The 19,630-nt window shown below is 43.0% G+C and overlaps 1 protein-coding gene across 1 annotated transcript in view; it reads left to right on the top strand.

Moving 5' to 3' along the window:
- Window positions 1-19,630, top strand: part of NEMP2 (nuclear envelope integral membrane protein 2) — a 137,117-nt gene that overhangs the window by 108,427 nt on the left and 9,060 nt on the right. The window contains exon 9 of the mRNA XM_040441073.1: window positions 12,473-12,661. Within this exon, the coding sequence (XP_040297007.1) occupies window positions 12,473-12,661 (189 nt within the window). The remainder of the gene's footprint in view (window positions 1-12,472; window positions 12,662-19,630) is intronic.

Here is a 19,630-nt window from a genome sequence, read left to right as displayed (position 1 = left end):
AGAAAAGGGAAGGATACAATATGGGAGCAGCCCAGTATCCATATACCACTAGATGAAGAGTACCAGGCACCAATGGTAACGACTGTTGCCGCGGCCCACCTGTGAAGGAAGCCAAGGTATCCAGTGTCGTGGCTTAGTTGAATTAAAGCATGCATAGATGCTCAGTGACTTCCTGTTAGTAGTAGAAGGGGGTAATGCCACGACTGTTGAATAGTATTCAGTGTAGCGCAATCCTCCGTCAAGGAAGGGAGATAATTAGAACCGTATCCAACGGTAGTGTCATAACCCCTCCATGGAGGGGGTAACACGTACTGTAAGCACTGCACTCAATGGAAGTGCAATTACTCCACCTAGGAAGTGGAGAAAAATATATAGGAAGTACTGTATCCTGAGTTAGCGCAAGTATCTAACCTATGGCAGGGGGTAATGCCCCCAGCAGGAATTGACTCCAATGGTAGAGAATTACACCCCTATGGAAGAGGATAATGCATATGATTAGTCCTGTACCCGGTGGGTAGAGAAATTCCTCCACCTATGTAAGGGGGTAATACTTACGGTAAACACTGCCCCCCGCGATAATGCCATAACGCCTCCTATGAGAGAGGCTAATGCATAATGCCAGTACTGTACCCAGTGGAACAGCAAATCCGTCAACTATCGAAAGGGGGATGCGCATGGCTGGCACTGACCAGTGCAAGTGCAGTCAGTCCACCTGTGGAAGGAGGGAATACAAAGGGTAAGTACCGTATCCAGTAGTAATGCAACTGCCGTCTAAGGAAGGGGGTAATGCATACAATCAGTACTGCCGGTAGTATGGATGCAGTCTAGAAGATTCATATCAGAGTCTGCAGAACTGATCCCCTGTTCCCTCAGAACCAACCCCTGCCAGAAGGGAGGGTTCTGAATATCACCCTAATGAGGAAGGGTGGAGGTGCGGAGGAGACCGAGGAGGAAGTGTCCTGCTCGTGCGCAGCTCTACCTCTCAGCATCTAGCCATGGCAGTTGCAGGCTGTGTCGGTGGTGATATAACAATCAAACCACCCAGGAGGTGGAATCGGTATCTCTCCATGACCGCTCACTGGATTGTGTGGGCGGCACTCAATCAACCCACGACCCAGGGGGGTGTATTGGGAACTGCCAGAGGTCCTCCGTTGGATTGCGCATGTGGATTAACAACCAAATGACCCAAGAGGGTGGATTGGGAATCCTTCAGATGTGCTCCCCTGTATTTGTGCAGGTGGAGTATAATCAACCAAACGGCCTCAGCGGGCGGATTGGGAATCCTTCAGATGTGCTCCCCTGTATTTGTGCAGGTGGAGCATTATCAACCAATCGGCCTCAGCGGGCGGATTGGGAATCCTTCTGATGTGCTCCCCTGGATCCGTGCAGGTGGAGTATTATCAACCAAACGGCCTCAGCGGGCGGATTGGGAATCCTTCAGATGTGCTCCCCTGGACTTGTGCAGGTGGAGTATTATCAACCAAACGGCCTCAGCGGGCGGATTGGGAATCCTTCAGATGTGCTCCCCTGGATTTGTGCAGGTGGAGCATTATCAACCAAACTGCCTCAGCGGGCGGATTGGGAATCCCTCAGATGTGCTCCCCTGGATTTCACAGGTGGTGGCATATACACCAGACGACCCAGAAGGGTGGTCTGGGAATTCTTCATGCGTGCTTTCTCAACCAAACAGCCCCGGAGGGCGGATTGGGAAACTGTGAGCAATCCTCCCCTGTCCATTTTTTTTTTTTTTTTTTTTTTTTTTTAAGGACATGGGCCCAGTCCCGTACCCCAGGGTGGACATGCGGTGAAATGGACTGAGGGGGGCAGGACTACCTGTGATGCCCCCGCTAAATGAATAAGCGCCAGGAAGGGGTTAAATTCCTAAACTGAAGGTATTTGGCCTGCAGAAGGGGGACACTGAATACACCAGTGCCGGCTGCAAAAAAGCGACTTGCCATAAAGGGTTAACCCAGCTCAGAGGACCGGAGGCGGAGCTCAGCGGGCCCTGGGGGAGGAGGGACAGCTAGTCGGGGAGAATTCGCGCCTAAAGGACGAACCCGCCCCCTCCATGACCGGAATGAAAGTTGCGGCCTAGCAGGGGAGGAGTTATCACTTCTTAGCCTAGTGTCGCCTCCTAGTGGCAGCAAGCAGCTATAGCTATACCCACGGTCTGTGTCCCCCAATGATACGAGAGAGAAATCATGTTTTAGTGTCTCCATAGTATCATAGTATGGTGATGGACCAGGTGATGAGCGCAGTGACGTCACCACAGGTCCTTTTCCTCCTGGGCATCAAAGAGGAGGAGAAGCCGGGCTGTGCAAACAAGTGGATGAGGTGAGTAAAAAAAATGTTAACTTCTCCATCCCTATTTTACTAAGCATTCTGTATTAAGAATGCTATTATTTTCCCTTATAACCATGTTATAAGGGAAAATAATAAAATCTACACAACACCTAACCCAAACCCGAACTTCTGTGAAGAAGTTCGGGTTTGGGTACCAAACTTGCCGATTTTTCTCACGCGAGTGCAAAACGCATTAAAACGCTTTGCATCTGCGGGGAAAAATCATGCATTTTCCCGCACATCACCCGCAACGCCCGTGTGAACCCAGCCTAACAGGCAATGCATTACAATACAGATGTATTGTAATTCATTGCAGAGGAGATCAGACCCCCAAAAGTTAGTCTGAAAAAAAGTTGGAAAAAAAAAAAATTTAAATAAAAAAAAATTAATAAGTTTCAAGTGAAAAAAGAAAAACTGCCTTTTTCACCTGATTGTATAATAAAAAATTGTAAAAGAAAACAAAAACACACATATTAGGTATATATTACATGATCCACCCCGTCCGATAAACACCATAAAAATAATCAAATAAAAACTTGTCACCTTACATCACAAAAAGTGCAACACCAAGAGTTAAAAAAGGTGTATGTCCCACAAAATGATATTAATAAAACCGTCACTCTCATCCCGCAAAATGAGACCCTAACTAAGACAATCTGTCAAAAATTAAAAAAGCTATCACTCTTAGACAATGGAGACACTAAATATGATTTTTTTTTTTTTTGCTTCAAAACTGCTATTGTGCTAAAGTGAAATAAAAAAAAAGTTGACATATTAGGTATTGCAGCGTTTGTAACAACCTGCTCTATAAAAATACCACATGACCTAACCCCTCAGGTGAACACTGTAAAAAATAAAATAAAAACAGTGTCAAAAAGCCATTTTTTGTCACCTTACATCAAAAAGGTGTATGCCCCCCTAAAATAGTACCAATCAGTCACCTCATCCCGCAGAAAAGGAGACCCTACCTAAGACAATCAGTCAAAAAATAAATAAGCTATGGATACACTAAAACATCATTTATTTGGTTTAAAAAATGCTATTATTGTGTAAAACTTAAATAAGTAAAAGTGTACATATTTGGTATTGCCACGTCCGTAACTATCTATAAAAATGTCAGATGACCTAACCCCTCAGCTGAACGCTGGAAAAATAAATAAATAAAAACTGTGCCAAAATTACAAATTTTTTGGTCACCTTGCCCCACAAAGTGTAATCAATAAACAAAAAAATCATATGTACCCAAAAATGGTACCAATAAAAATGTCAACTCTTCCTGCAAAAAATGAGCCCCTGCACAAGATGATTGGCAGAAAAATAAAAAATAAATATGGCTTTCAGAAAATAAAGACACAAAAACATACTTTTTTTTTCAAAAATGCTTTATTTTGTAAAACTGAAACAAAGAAAGTAGACATATTTGTTATCATTGCGTCCGTAACAACCTGCTCTATAGAAATAGCACATGATCTACCCTGTCAGATGAATTTTGTAAAAAATAACTGTGGCAAAACTTTTAGGGAGTTTCTACTGTAAGGGTACATCAGGGGGGCTTAAAATTGGACATGGCATCTAAAAACCAGTACAGCAAAATCTGCTTTCCAAAAACCATATGGCGTTCCTTTTCTTCTGCACCCTGCAGTGCGCCCTTACATCAGTTTACGACCTCATGTGGGGTGTTTCTGTAAACCGCAGAATCGGGGTAATAAATATTGAGTTTTGTTTGGCTATTAACCCTCGATATGTTAAAGAAAAAAATGGATTAAAATGGAAATCTGCCAAAAAAGTTACATTTTAGCTCTATTTTCGTTTCATTCTTGTGGAACACCTAAAGGGTTAATGAAGTTAGTAAAATCAGTTTTGAGTAGCTTGAGGGGTGTAGTTTTTACAATGGGGTCATTTATGAGAGGTTTTCACTATGTAAGCCCCACAAAGTGACTTCAGACCTGAACTGGTCCTTAAAAAGTGGGTTTGGAAATTTTTCGTAAAAATGTTAAGAAATGCTTCTAAAATTCAAAGACTTCTAAAGTTCTAAAAAAATTAAATGACATTTACAAAATGATGCCAACATAAAGTAGACTTATGGGGAATGTTAAGCAATAAATATTGAGGTATCACTTTCTGTTTTAAAAGCAGAGAAATTGAAATTTTGAAAATTGCAAATTTTTCTTAAGTTTTGGTAAATTTGTCTTTTTTTTAATAAATAAAGGTGAAATATATTGACTCAAATTTATGGTGGTCATGAAGTACAGTGTGTCACGAGAAAACATTCTCAGAATGGCTTGGATAATTAAAAGCGTTCCAAAGTTATTACCGCATAGCATATGGTGACACATGTCAGATTTGCAAAAAATGGCCTGGGCAGGAAGGTGAAAACTCACCCGGGGTAGAAAGGGTTAAGCACATAAAAGGCCTGGAGTTGATTTGAGGTGTGGTGCTTGTATTTTGAAGATTTTGCTGAGAAGTAAACATGCGGTCAAAGGAGCTCTCCATGCAAGTGAAATGAGCCATCCTTCATCTGCGAAAGCAGAAAAACCCCATCGAGCAATTAGACACTATTATTAGGAGTGTCAAAATCTTCCGTTTGGTACATCCTGAGAAAGAAAGAAAGCACTGGTGACCTCAACAATGCAAAAAGACCTGGACACCCATGGAAGACAACACTGGTGGATGATTGCATAATAATTACCATGGCGAAAAGAAACCCCTTCACAACAGCCAATCTAGTGAACAACACTATCCAGGATATAGGCATATCAAGATCCAAATCTACCATAAAGAGAAGACTGCATGAAAGTAAATACAGAGAGTTTACTGCACGGTGTAAGCCACTCATAAGCCTCAAGAATAAGGCTAGATTGGACTAAAAAAACATCTTATAAAACCAGCACACTTCTGGAAGAACATTTTTTGGACAGATGAAACCAAGATCAACCTCTACCAGAATGATAGAAAGAAACAAGTATGGCAAAGGCATGGCATAGCTCACGATCCAAAGCATACCACATCATCTGTAAAACACTGTGGAGGCAGTGTGATGGCTTGGGCATGCATGGCTGCCAGTGGCTCTGGGTCCCTAGTGTTTATGGATGATGTGACACAGGACAGAAGCAGCCGGATGAATTATGGGGTTTTCAGAGACACACTGTGTGCTCGAATGCAACCAAGCTGATTAGTCGGCGTTTCATAATACAGATGTACAATGACCCAAAACATAAAGCCAAAGCAACCCAGGAGTTTATTAAAGCAAAGAAGTGGAATATTCTTGAATGGCCAAGTCAGTCACCTGATCTGAACCCAATAGAGAATTTCACTTGTTGACTAAACTTCAGACAGAAAGGCCCACAAACAAATAGCAACTGAAAACCGCTGCAGTAATGGCCTGGCAGAGCATTAAAAAGGAGGGAACACAGCGTCTGGTGATGTCCATGAGTCCAAGACTTCAGGCAGTCATTGCCAACAAAGGGTTTTCAACCAAGTATTTAAAATTAACATTTTATTTACAATTATTTAATTTGTCCAATTACTTTTGAGCCCCTGAAATTAAGGGATTGAGTTAAAAAAATGCTTTAGTTCCTCACATTTTTATGCAATCATTTTGTTCAACCCACTGACTTAAAGCTGAAAGTCTGAACTTCAACTGCATCTGAATTTTGTTCAAAATTCATTGTGGTAATGTACAGAACAACAATTAGAATTTTTTTGTCTCTGTCCAAATATATATGGACCTAACTGCATAACCCAAAATGGTTCCTAAAAAACCTACAACTAATCCTGCAAAAAAACAAAAGAAAATTAAAGAAAAAATTAAAAAGGTATTACTGCTAGAACACAAAGGGGGAAAATATTATTCAAATGGCCAAGGGTTGCCATAGCAACCATTCTGTGTCCCATGATTTAAGGCTACTTTCACACTAGCGTTTTTGCTGGATCCGGCAGGGGTCAGCAAAGACGCTTCTGTTATTGATAATACAACCATCTGCATCTGTTTATGAACGAATCCGGGTGTATTATCTTTTACATTGTCAAGATGGATGCGTCATGAACTCCATTGAAAGTCAATGGAGGATGGATCCGTTTATCGTGGCAGAGAAAACAGATCTGTCCCCATTGACTTACATTGGGGGTCATGCCAGATCCATCTTGCTGTGCATCCCAGGACGGAAAGCAAACTACAGCATGTTGTGGTTTGCTCTCTGGTATGGGAACGCAACTGAACGGAATGCATTTTGGAGCATTCCGTTCTGTTTAGTTCAGTTTTGTCCCCATTGACAATGAATGTGGACAAAACTGAAGCGTTTTTTTCCTGGTATTGAGACCCTATGACGTATCTCAATACCGGAAAACTAAAACGCTAGTGTGAAAGTAGCCCTACTGTGGGAGGTCCTATCGAAGGATAGAGGGACCATCCTCCCTCTGTCTAATCCCCCAGATGCCATGGTTGCCATCAGGGGCGTACATAGAAATCATTGGGCCCCATAGCAAAAATCTAAATTGGGCCCCCTAACTCCACCCACTACCCACACCTGGTCCCTCCCACCTCCTGCCCTGGCCACTCCCCCACCACACCCCCATTTGCCAATTCCACCCCATTTGGAATTGTTTGCCCGCTTACCACTACATTGTATGCCATATTAAAGTACAACTTGTTCTGCAAAAAATAAGCCCTCATGCAGCTATGTGAATGGAAAAATAAAAAAGTTATGACTCAAGGAAGATAGGGAAGAAAAAATGAAAAAAAGGAAAAAACCTCCGGTATCCTAAGGGTTAAAGGGGTTATCTAACCCCTATTATGCCTCCCAAAATACCCGGTCACCGCATACAGATAATACTTATGCCTAGTGGGGGGGTGCAGCCAATAGTAGGTAGTGTCGGAAATTAGCATCCCTAGCGTCACCCGCTATGGGAGGCTCGTTCCCATCGTGGCCTGCTATTGACTGCCCCCCACGTCGCTGGATGTTTTCATCCATGCGACAATTTGGATGCAGTGGCAGCTAGGCGGGCAACAGAAGCGATGCGGGTATGTAAGGTGCCCGGGCATTTTGGGGGGCATTATAGGTGTTAGATAACCACCTTAAACGCCTTGCTGCTGATGCCACCAATCATATCCCCCCCCCCCCTTCCTGCAAGGTAACTGATGTGCTGGGGGGGGGCACTGTAGGCTCATAGAGGACTAAGGAGTTCGGAGGGGAAGGGGGGTAAAGGGGGGATACGACACGGATACAAAATACGGTGGTGGGCATGAGGCCTTAGTATGGCTGTAATATTCAGTCACACTATGCGGTAGTAATTTGCCTGTTCTCAAATGTGGAAAAACTGGCTCTAGGTCTCACTTATCTGAGCAACGTGTTAGTGGAGGGAGAGGGGGGGCGGTCTAGAGGAATGGCCCAAATCTAACACAGCATACACTTGCATCTTAATTTCCATTTAATTCCTTTTTCTGAAAAATTTGTGAATAGATGTAAAAACTGCACCTATGAAGCTTCTCGCATAGCACGGACAAAAGACCCGGACACGGTCATACCAAAGTTTCCAAAAAATTGTTGTTAATTCCAGCTTCCCATAAAAGAAGTTCTTTATTGGTATGGAATAAAATCCTGACATCAATTATATGTACAGTGTGCACAGTCTACGCGTTTTGGACCCCAAACATTTGGATCCTTCCTCATGACATGAAGAAGGATCCAAATGTTTGGGGTCCGAGACGAGTAGACTGTACACACTGTACATGTAATTGATGTCTGGATTTTATTCCGTATCAATAAAGAACTTCTTTTATGGGAAGCTGGACTTAACAACAATTTTTTCTGAAAAATGGACAAAAAAAAAATGGCACGCCAAAAATTACGCATACAGACTGGAGGGTGGTGGGCTGCAGGTGTCTGTGTAACACAATGCCAGTGGGCAAACACACATCTTTGGCACAGGTCTGCACTACAGAAGACTATGGTTACACTACAGTGTATGGCTGGATGCTTCCTTCTGTACACAGCGACATCCCTGAGGTAGTGACAACGCTTAGTGTGAACAAGGAATGGCCAGATATACTAGTTTCTGTTCAAATACGGCATGCAATATCCCAGAGATGTGCCCAAAGGCTTTCATAGCTATATGTGCCCAGTCAACAGGGCAGGGCCAGTTCTCCCCTGTGTACAGCCCCCTCGCCCAGACAACACTTCCTCCTATAAGCCCAGCACACAGCCATACCTCTAGAACAGCCCAGCTGTCAGTCTCCCGACACCTGCTCATCATATACAGGCTTATTCTGCAAGGCACTGTCATGATAGATGCAGCTCATCGTGACAGCGACTCACCGCGCTCAGGCCGGAAATAGACAGCGGTCAGATACTGGAGGGAGCAGGGAAGTGGCCCGGGGCAGGGGCGTACATAAAAATAGTAGGGGGCGGGGCCTTTCATGCGCTCCAGGGCCGATTGCGGAAGAATAGTTGGCTCATAAAAGCAGAGCAGCCGCATAGCGCTATAGGCTGCCATGAGTGGGCAGGGCCAAATAGTGTGGGCGGGGACTTCTCTGCGCTCCTGGCCCCCCAGTGCCGCGGGCCCCATAGCAATGGCGTGGTCTGCCTCTATGGGCGGTACGCCACTGGTTGCCATTAAGTGTGGCAACTGAGGGGTTAGATGACCGGAATTAGAGTTATTCCCAATCTTGGTCATTCTGACTCTATCAGCTGTATTACACAGCTGACACCTGCTTGTGAGTTTGCCCTGTACATTCACAGCACACCAGTAAAAATATGTTACATTGTATTACTGTAAAAGTTAAAGGGGTGCTGCAGTTCTTTTTAACTGATCTATCCTCTGGATAGATTATCAGCATCTGATCGGCAGGGGTCTGACACCCAGGACCCCCGGCGATCAGCTGTTTGAGAAAGCAGTGGCGCTACAGAGGTGCCAGGGCCTGTCTCCGTTTCCCTCAGGCCCAGTGATGTCACGACTAGTATCACTGGCCTGGGTGGGGCTAAACCACATTTAAGTGAATGGAGGTAACGCTGTCTTCCCAAACAGCTGATCAGCAGGGGTCGCGGGTGTTGGAACACCGCCGATCAGATGCTGATGATCTAACCCTAACCCCACATATGCCGCAGTCAGCGCAGACCCCAGCATATGAGAGGTTTGCTCTCCCTCTCAAGATCCATCGGCAGTCCCAATCCTTTCAAAGGCTTTGGGTACCAGCAGGGTTTACAAAGAATGGTTTAAAAAAGGGAAAAATATCCAGTATGCGGCAGTCCTGTGGGCAAAATGCCTTGTGGATGCTAGAGGTCAGAGGAGAATGGGCCGACTGATTCAAGCTGATAGAAGAGCAACGTTGACTGAAATAACCACTCGTTACAATCGAGGTATGCAGCAAAGCATTTGTGAAGCCACAACACGCACAACCTTGAGGCGGATAGGCTACAACAGCAGAAGACCCCACCGGGTACCACTCATCTCCACTACAAATAGGAAAAAGAGGCTACAATTTGCACAAGCTCACCAAAATTGGACTGTTGAAGACTGGAAAATTTGTCTGGTCTGATGAGTCTCGATTTTCTGTTGAGACATTCAAATGGTAGAGTCCGAATTTGGCGTAAACAGAATGAGAACATGTATCCATCATGCCTTGTTACCACTGTGCAGGCTGGTGGTGGTGGTGTAATGGTGTGGGGGATGTTTTCTGGCCACACTTTAGGCCCCTTAGTGCCAATTGGGCATAGTTTAAATGCCACGGGCTACCTGAGCATTGTTTCTGACCATGTCCATCCCTTCATGACCACCATGTACCCATCCTCTGATGGCTACTTCCAGCAGGATAATGCACCATGTCACAAAGCTCGAATCATTTTAAATTGGTTTCTTGAACATGACAATGAGTTCACTGTACTAAAATGGCCCCCACAGTCACCAGATCTCAACCCAATAGAGCATCTTTGGGATGTGGTGGAACGGGAGCTTCGTGCCCTGGATGTGCATCCCTCAAATCTCCATCAACTGCAAGATGCTATCCTATCAATATGGGCCAACATTTCTAAAGAATGCTATCAGCACCTTGTTGAATCAATGCCACGTAGAATTAAGGCAGTTCTGAAGGCAAAAGGGGGTCCAACACCGTATTAGTATGGTGTTCCTAATAATTCTTTAGGTGAGTGTATATCCACACTGAAGCGGCCACTGACCATCCCTGAGGAAGGAATTTGTGAATTCCGAAACGCGTCGAAGGTATTGTGACCCAAGCAGGCATCCGTCCAAGGTGTGATGTCCCTTTCGGTTTCCAGAGTTACCAGCGCAGTTTCCCTTGTGCGCACGTGTCACCAGCCGGGAATGCGCGCCCTGGCAGAGGAAACAGAAGACTGCTCCTACTCACCGAACCATTGGGATTTCTCCGATTGGCTCCACTTACTGCTCCGTCCTAGAGACTCTCGGCGCGGAATACTAAAAGTAAGTCCTACACCTGCACGATCCATGATGTGTCAGAGTATTCGGGCATAAACTTTTATTCAGGTACTGGGATTCACACACCATTCTGGAGGTCCTGTATCCATGTTGGACCACTATCTATAATTAGGTATGGTCAGCTGGGTTGTTTGTTTTTCTATATTATAGAGACCATCCCAGTGTATACCTTAAAATTAGTGCGGTCCTTTACCTCATGGACAGAATCCTATATGGGCAGAGTTCTATCAATCTGCCCAGCTGTATCTATTCACCATTACCTTCCAACTACACAAGGGTAACCATTGGTGTCCCTTCTTTGTGCCAGCGCGGCTTCAGTTTTTTTCCCCTTCATACTGAGTTATAATTACTTGGAGGGTGTTAGGGCAATTAACCCTCTCCTGAACCAGCAGCGGCATATCTACACATAGTTTTCACCATCCCCCTTCCCCTTTGGCAGCGCGGGCATATACGATTACTCTATATATTCCAAAATATTATTTTTGGTTTTGCACTGTTTTAAAAAATTTATAAATTTGTTTTCTATAAATGTGGACAGTCAGATGGGCATTGCAGACCACATTTTAAAGTGAATGGGTTTTATATCTGCATGCGGCGGTCCCACGAACAGATGACACAATGGATGTTAAAAAGGGACACATAAAAAAAAAGACTAAAAAAATGCACTTCACATTCATATATTACATTATACACACTTATTGCACATTTTTAACTAACTTTTTTCCCTACCTTTTCAATTAATTTTTTCTTCTGTAAAATTCATCATCAAAAAGATCTGTCATCAAAGATGGGTCCATGTTTGCCATGTTCTCTCTCAGGTACAACTGATAATGAAGTAAATCTTGCGACTTTTCTGTCAGAAACCTATAAACTTGCGACTTTTTCGTAAAGACGTGCAACTTTGTTAAAGCCACTTACTGAAGGATAAACTGCTACCGTCAAACCACATTTATCACAGTATTAAAGGACCATTAATATATCTGACTAAGCCAAAAGTGACTTTGGACTTTTGTAAAAGTGGAGTAAGATGTAAGTGTAATGATAAATCTGGCCCTATGTTACATTTGGTTAATATTTTGTATAAATCTGTTTGCATTAATAGCAAGAAATTGATCAACATCTGGTGTCCTGGCAAGTTGTTTGAAATGCATTGGAGGTGCAAGCGAGTTCTATGGATTTAACTATAACATCCAATGACATTTTGACAGTTTTAAAGGTTGTACCAAAGTTGTCACTATGTGAGGCATATAGACTGTCTGTCTCAGCTCTTTCTGCTGCACTTTGTCTGTAGGACACCAGCAATTTTGCAGCAAATTTGTTTAAGGGCGGAAGCCAAATGTCCTAGGTGTGAGACGTACTCTATCCGATCAGTGCTGCCATTTTCAGACTGTGCAGGTACCCCCCCCAAAACTTTTTACCACTCCTCTGTACCTGTACTGCAGACTGCTAGCAGTTCATTTATAACTTCTAGTGGAAATAATAAAGGAATGGCACATCATAGTCATAAGAATAGATGTTCCACAATTGTTATTACATGGGAATGCATATGGCTATTAAAACAGGCCTGTCAGGGGTGTTGACAGGTTCTCTTTAAGTAGACTAGTGCTTGCTATTTACTGCTTAGTATAGTTGTTACATTTACATACATGTTAAAATACGTATATGTCTTTGTCATTAAAAGGTTTGCAGAATTTGTCTTGGGATCCAGCCATATATCTTCTGAAGAGTTCACTGCACATGAGCATCACTATGGGCTTGGGAGCCTATTTCTAGAAGAACTTATTGTCCACCGCAAGGAAGTAGAAGATAACCTACAAAGGACTGCAGGTCATAATGTAAATGTCAATGCAGAGGACTTTGAAATTGAAAGGTATCCTCATTCTGAATAACATAACCTTGCTGGAGGAGGGAAAGTGTTCTCTGAATATCCCTGTTCCGCCTAACATTTCCTGAAATTATTAAAGAGGATACAATGGTACAAAGATACCATTACTGAACTCAATACCCATGGATGAGTGCCACCTAGGCCGAGGGCTTTAGCAATATTTAATTTGCTCAGATATAGTTGTACTTCTTGTGTGAAGATATTGATATTTGATGGAGCATCTTGATTTCAGCCCTCCTGAATGATATCTAGACTGGCAGCTCACTTGTGAGCAAAGATAAGAAGTATGGGGGAGATTTATCAAACTGGTGTAAAGTAGAACTGGCCTAGTTGCCCATAGCAACCAATCAGACTCCATCTTTCATTTTTCACAGCTCCTTTGAAAAATGAAAGATGGAATGATTGGTTGCTGTGTGCAACTAAGCCAGTTCTACTTTTCACCAGTTTGATAAATCTCCCCCTATGAGTTTAATGTCTCTGCCTTCCCTTTTGTTCTCTGCAATTATATTTCTGTGATCACCTGTTAGATCCATTTTTATTACATTTTTTTTATTTTCTTATTTATATATTTCTAAACACTTTGGGGATTTATTGTGAGGCTGTAATCTTTGTAAGCCTGGTGTGATTTTCTGTTTTTTCAGTATTATGTTATAGGCTTTGTGCTGAACATTTGGACAATTTAGAAAAAAAAACAGGACATAGAGTTGTGTATTCAGTTTGTAGTTACTGTGACCTATGAGGGGAATGTGACCAGAGATCCTGGTGCTTTCCCAAGTGTAGATTGAACAGCCCATGGACTGAACACTTTAAAGGAGTAAAATATTGATGACCTATCCTCAGGATAGATCATCAGTATCTGATTGGTAGGGGTCAGATTCCTGGCACCTCCACTAATCAGCTGTTTAAAAGGTCGCAGCGATCCATTGAGCATTGCTGCTTTTTTCTTGACCAGTAACGTCACGTTAAATGGTCACATGGCCTATGTACAGGTTAGTCGCATTCAAGTGAATCGGCCTGGGATGCAACACAAAGCGCAGCCACTATACAATGCACGGCACTGTGCCTGGTAAGGAGGCCACAGCGCTTGTCTTAGGGCTGCAGCCCTTTCAAACAGCTGATTAGTGGTGGTGTGGGAATCGGACAACCATCCATATGATATTGATGACCTGTCCTGAAGATAGAATAAAAATGATTGTGACCAGCGTCTTCTCTTTTGCAAGTTTTTTCAACACATAAAACAAGGCAACGTTTCGGCTTATACCAAGCCTTTCTCAAACCATGCTTGGTATAAGCCGAAACGTTGCCTTGTTTTATCTGTGGACTGGAATAAACTTGCAAAAGAGAAGACACTAGTCACAATCTTTTATATTCTTTACAGTTTGGTGCGAGGATGAGCCTGACCGTTGGCGAGTGTGCATCCTACATATAATTGGGACATTGGTGCTGTCTTCAAATATTTTCTATCCTGAAGATAGCTCATTAGTATAAAGCCTCATTCACTCGTTAGTGTTTTGGTCAGTGATTTTGAGCCGAAACCAGTTGTGGCTCTAAGCAGTCTATGTAGCCTCCACTCCTGGTTTTGGCTCACAATCACTGACCAAAACACTGATGTGTGAATAAGGCTTCATACTGCTAGAGAAGCCCTTCAAAGTAAATGGGCTGATTCACATGTCCACTTTTTTCAATGGGCCATCATCATTTCAGAGAAAATCGCAGCGTGCACCACTTTGGTCTGTTTTTCACACTAGACCTGTCCATTCACATGAATTCTTTGTGTGGTCTATTTCACTGATGGCTGCTAAAAGATACTGTATGTAAATTCTTTAGGTTTTTTGAGGGACATGAAAAACAAATTATCTACTAATGCTCTATGGACAGTGAAAACTGACAAATGGAACCCAGTCGGAAAGAAAACATGGATGGAAAATTGCTGGTTTTTAGCGGCCATCGCTTGTAAGAAGCCTTTAACCCCTTCCTAACACATGACGTACTATTAGATCATGGAAGCCACTGCGTTCCCGTAATAGTACGTCATGGTTATCGGGCGGGCACAGGAGCGGTGCGTGCGCGATCACTGCAGGGGCCCGGCAGTCCCTGGTAGCCGTACCCATGCTGTATCTGCCGGCATCGCTGTAGCCGGCAGATTATCCCCTTCTATGCCGCAGTCCACGCTGACCGCGACATAGAAGGGGTTTGTGTCGGGTGAGGGAGCGCATCGAATCCCCGTGCTGCTGTGGCGGGGACTCGATGTGTCAAAGGCAGCCCAATGCCTTGCATGGCATCGGGACCTGCCTTCTACGGGTGCCAAGGAGATCCAGCCTCTCCGGCTGGGTCTCCTAGGCAACCTGTTAGTGTACTACTCACTGTAGTACACGAACAGGCAATGCATTACAATGCATATGTATTGTAATGCATTTCAGAGGGGATCAGACCCCCAAAAGTGAACATCAGAAATAAAGTAAAGAAAAAGTAAAAAAAAAGTGTTTTTAATAAAATTAATAAAGTAATAAATTTAATAGTAAAAGTAAAAAAAAAAAAAAAACGCCCTTTCCCCTTATTTTATAATAAAATAAAATAAAAAACACATTTTAGCTATCGCCGCGTCTGTAATGACCGGCTCTATAAATATATCACATGATCCACTCTCACTGATAAACACCATAAAAAAAAAAAAGTGTTAAAAAAAAAGCCATTTTTGTCACCTTACATCACAAAGTGCAACACCAAGCAATCAAAAAGGCGTATGTCCCACAAAATGGTATCGATAAAACCGTCACCTCACCCTGCAAAAATGAGCCCCTACCTAAGAGAATCGCCCAAAAAAAAAAAAAAAAAACTATAGCTCTCAGAACATGGAGACACGAAAACATAATTTTTTTGTTTCTAAACTGATATTGTGCTAAAGTGAAATACATTAAAAAAAATATACATATTAGGTATCGCCACGTCCGTAACAACCAGCTCTATAAATCCCCTCAGGTGAACACCGTAAAAAAAAAATAATAATAATGTTGTCACCTTACATCACAAAAATTTGCAACAGCAAGTGATCAAAAAGGCGTATGCCCCCCAAAATAGTATCAATCAGTCACCTCATCCCGCAAAAAATGAGTCCTACCTAAGACAATCGGTCAAAAAATAAAAAGGCTATCACTCTCAGACAATGGAGACAATAAAATATGATTATTTTTTGCTTCAAAACTGCTGCTATTGTGCTAAAGTGAAATAAAAAAAAGTATACATATTAGGTATTGCCACGTCCGTAAAAACTAGCTCTATAAAAAATATCACATGACCTAACCCCTCAGGTGAACACTGTAAAAAAAAAAGCTATTTTTTTTCACCTTACATCACAAAAATTGCAACACAAAGCGATCAAAAGGCATATACCCCACAAAATAGTACCAATTAAACCGTCACCTCATCCCGCAAAAAATGAGACCTTACCTAAGACAATTGGTCAAAAAATAAAAAAGCTATGGCTCATAGACTATGGATACACTAAAATATCAATATTTAGGTTTCAAAAATGCTATTATTGTGTAAAACTTAAATAAATAAGAAAAAGTAGACATATTAGGAATTGCCACGTCCATAACGATCTGCTCTATAAAAATGTCACATGACCTAATCCCTCAGGTAAACGCTGTAAAAATAAATAAAAACTGTGCTAAAACAACCAATTTTTGGGTCACCTTGACCCATAAAGTGTAATAATGAATGATCAAAAAATCATATGTACCCAAAAATGGTACCAATAAAAAAGTCAACTCTTCCTGCAAAAAACTAGCCCCTGCATAAGACAATCGTTCAGAAAATGGAGATACAAAAACCTAATTTTAGTAGACATATTTGATATAGAGCAATTAAAAATCACATGTACCCCAAAATAGTACCAATATAGTACCTTATCCCGTAGTTTCCAAAATGTGGTCACGTTTTTTAGTTTCTACTGTAAAGGGTGCATCAGGGGGGCTTCAAATGGGACATGGCATCTAAAAACCAGTTCAGCTAAATCTGCCTTCCAAAAACCATATGGCGTTCCTTTCCTACTGTGCCCTGCCGCATGGCCATACAGCAGTTTATGATCACATGTGGGGTGTTTCTGTAAACCGCAGAATCAGGATAAATAAATATTAAATTTTGTTTGGCTGTTAACCCTTGTTTTGCTACTGGAAAAAAATTACTAAAATGTAAAATCTGCCAAACAAGTGAAATTCTGAAATTTCATCTGCATTTTCCATTAATTCTTGTGGAACAGCTAAAGGGTTAACAAAGTTTGCAAAATCGGTTTTGAATACCTTGAGGGGTGTAGTTTCTAGAATGGGGTCATTTTTGGGTGGTTTCTATTATGTAAGCCTCACAAAGTGACTGACTTCAGACCTGAACTGGTCCTTAACCCCTTCACGACTGCAATCCGTCTATATACATGATAGCTGCACATACCACGTGTAGACAGTCGTGGCCAAAAGTTTTGAGAATGACACAAATATTAGTTTTCACAAAGTTTGCTGCTAAACTGCATTTAGATCTTTGTTTCAGTTGTTTCTGTGATGTAGTGAAATATAATTACACGCACTTCATAAGTTTCAAAGGCTTTTATCGACAATTACATGACATTTATGCAAAGAGGACCTCTGCAATTCGACTGGGCATGCTCTCAATCAACTTCTGGGCCAATTCCTGACTGACAGCAACCCATTCTTTCATAATCACTTCTTGGAGTTTGTCAGAATTAGTGGGTTTTAGTTTGTCCACCCGCCTCTTGAGGATTGACCACAAGTTCTCAATGGGATTAAGATCTGGGGAGTTTCCAGGCCATGGACCCAAAATGTCAACGTTTTGGTCCCCGAGCCACTTAGTTATCACTTTTGCCTTATGGCACGGTGCTCCATCGTGCTGGAAAATGCATTGTTCTTCACCAAACTATTGTTGGAAGAAGTTGCTGTTGGAGGGTGTTTTGGTACCATTCTTTATTCATGGCTGTGTTTTTGATCAAAATTGTGAGTGAGCCCACTCCCTTGGATGAGAAGCAACCCCACACATGAATGATCTCAGGATGCTTTACTGTTGGCATGACACAGGACTGATGGTAGCGCTCACCTTTTCTTCTCCGGACAAGCCTTTTTCCAGATGCCCCAAACAATCGGAAAGAGGCTTCATCGGAGAATATGACTTTGCCCCAGTCCTCAGCAGTCCATTCACCATACTTTCTGCAGAAGATCAATCTGTCCCTGATGGGTTTTTTTGGAGAGAAGTGGCTTCTTTGCTGCCCTTCTTGACACCAGGCCATCTTCCAAAAGTCTTCGCCTCACTGTGCGTGCAGATGCGCTCACACCTGCCTGCTGCCCATCCTGAGCAAGCTCTGCACTGGTGGCACTCCGATCCCGCAGCTGAATCCTCTTTAGGAGACGATCCTGGCGCTTGCTGGACTTTCTTGGATGCCCTGAAGCCTTCTTAACAAGAATTTAATCTCTTTCCTTGAAGTTCTTGATGATCCTATAAATTGTTGATTGAGGTGCAATCTTAGTAGCCACAATATCCCTGCCTGTGAAGCCATTTTTATGCAACGCAATGATGGCTGCACGCGTTTCTTTGCAGGTCACCATGGTTAACAATGGAAAAACAATGATTTCAAGCATCACCCTCCTTTTAACATGTCAAGTCTGCCATTTTAACCCAATCAGCCTGACATAATAATCTCCAGCCTTGTGCTCGTCAACATTCTCACCTGATTTAACAAGACTATTACTGAAATGATCTCAGCAGGTCCTTTAACCTCTTAAGGACACATGACGTACCGGTACGTCATGTATCGTTCCGATCACTGGCGGGCGGTGATCGGAACCCAGTGCCTGCACAAATCATTGAGCAGGCACCTAGGCTAAATGCGCCGGGGGGACCTGTGACCCCCCCATGTCGGCGATCGCAGAAAACCGCAGGTCAATTCAGACCTGCGGTTTTCTGCGTTTCCGGGTTATTCGGGTCTCTGAAGACCCGATAACCCGGAACAGGATGGTGATGGTGGTGTGATTTCACCCCACCAATCACCATCCAGCGATCCTGAGTGGTGATGGTGACATCACCACTCAGGATCGCTTCTGATTGGTCTGTGGGCGGTCCGGCTGCAGATTCAAAAGAGGCAGGCGCTCCTCTCCTCCTCCTTTTGTGTTCCGGAGAGAGGAGCTGCCTGCACGTGTGTCCGCCATCGCTGCCAGCACCCCGATCTGTGCCCCCTAGCACCCCATCAGGTACATAGGGACAGCATAGGGAAAGTTTGGGTTAGGCAGGAAAAAAAAAGGGAAAGTTAGTTTGTGAACTTTTCATTGCATCACCCTAAGTTAGGGTGTCTGGGGTCCACAGCACAGCTGTGTGACCCTAGACCCCCCAGGGGTGCTGCCGCTTGCCCCCCCCCCCCCCCCCCCCCCCACAAACACTTTTTTGGGGTGCAGGATATATATATATATATATATATATATATATATATATATATATATATATATATATATATATATATATATATATATAATTTTTTTTTTTTTTTTTTTTTTTTTTTTTTTACGCTGACTGTGGCCGGCACTCTTAGCGTCCAGCCACTGTTAGAGCATTGCACACCCCACCGCTGATCAACTTCGGACGGTTGATCAGCGGTTTTTGATATTTTTTTTTTCACCTTTTTTTTTTTTTTCAGTTTGTTTTTTTTCTGTTAGTTTTAGGGTTAAGTCCGCGAACACCCGTGCTCCCACACACACGCACACAAAATAAAGATTTCCACACATACACACGCAGACACACACTCCCCTATGGCCCGCCGGACGTTCTCGGCCGAGGAGGCATACGCCCAGCTTGCCTCCGACTCAAAGAGTCCCAGTGAGGACGAGGATGACCCCACATTCCTGTTATCATCCGCGTCCTCCTCATCATCTAGTTATGATGATGAGCCCCCAAGGCGGC

The sequence above is a fragment of the Bufo bufo genome, chromosome 7 (genome assembly GCF_905171765.1).
Source record: "Bufo bufo chromosome 7, aBufBuf1.1, whole genome shotgun sequence".
NCBI lineage: Eukaryota > Metazoa > Chordata > Amphibia > Anura > Bufonidae > Bufo > Bufo bufo.
The sequence above is the reverse complement of the archived record's forward strand: the minus strand, read 5'-3'. Positions and strand labels throughout refer to the sequence as shown.